Here is a 738-nt window from a genome sequence, read left to right on the forward strand (position 1 = left end):
GAGGAGGAGGAGGAGGAGGAGGAGGAGGAGGATCAGTATTATATAAAGGCATCTTTACCTCCTTCGGTGCCAGATGTCGTGAGTACGTCGCAGCGCAGACCTCTCCTCCTCCCTCTGTAGCTCCTGTTCCTCGGGAAAAGAGTCTGCGGGGACGACTCTGTTGAAACGAAATAAAGTTTCTGATCTGACGCTGCTGGGACCGGGCGACGGGAGGCGATTTAACACAGACTGCGACCTCCACTCTTCCTCCGCCATCAGGGCCTGTCGCTCAAGAGCTCCGGGACAGAGTTTGCCAGAGAGCTGTTTGGGGGGAGTCTCAAGTTCTGCGTAGCGGAGGAGAAATGCGACAGATCTAGAACACACAACGGTAAACTTGTCGTTACTTTTGTTTGTTTGTTTGTGATCCTAGCTATAATACGAATCTTTTTAAAACAAATGTCTGTCTTGTTTAAAAAAAAAAAAAGTCTTGTTCATTAAGCCTACCCGGTTGGCGTTGTTGAGAAGAGTGTTGCTGCTGTTGCTTTAGAAGTTGGTTTTATGATGCTATTTACAGTTAGTGATTGCTTCACAAAAGTTTTGAACTACATCGACTGCTAGCATTCAATAAGTATCTGGACAATTTACTGTTTGGGGTTAAAACTGTTTTAGAAATTATCATACATCTAGTGTACAACATGGTGGAAGTTATTCTTTTTTTTCACAGGCAATGTCGGGGAAAATAGATTATGAGATGCAGCT

The 738-nt window shown here is 44.6% G+C and overlaps 1 protein-coding gene across 1 annotated transcript in view; it reads right to left on the reverse strand.

Annotated features, from left to right (window-relative positions):
* LOC101858347 overlaps window positions 1-352 on the reverse strand; it is a gene marked incomplete at its 5' end in the record, with an annotated part of 11662 nt that extends 11310 nt beyond the window's left edge. The window contains 1 exon segment of the mRNA XM_013084100.1: window positions 59-352. Within this exon segment, the coding sequence (XP_012939554.1) occupies window positions 59-255 (197 nt within the window).
* Between the last annotated feature and the right edge of the window lie 386 nt (window positions 353-738).

This window comes from Aplysia californica, unplaced genomic scaffold, assembly GCF_000002075.1.
Source record: "Aplysia californica isolate F4 #8 unplaced genomic scaffold, AplCal3.0 scaffold00271, whole genome shotgun sequence".
Classification (NCBI taxonomy): Eukaryota; Metazoa; Mollusca; class Gastropoda; order Aplysiida; family Aplysiidae; genus Aplysia; species Aplysia californica.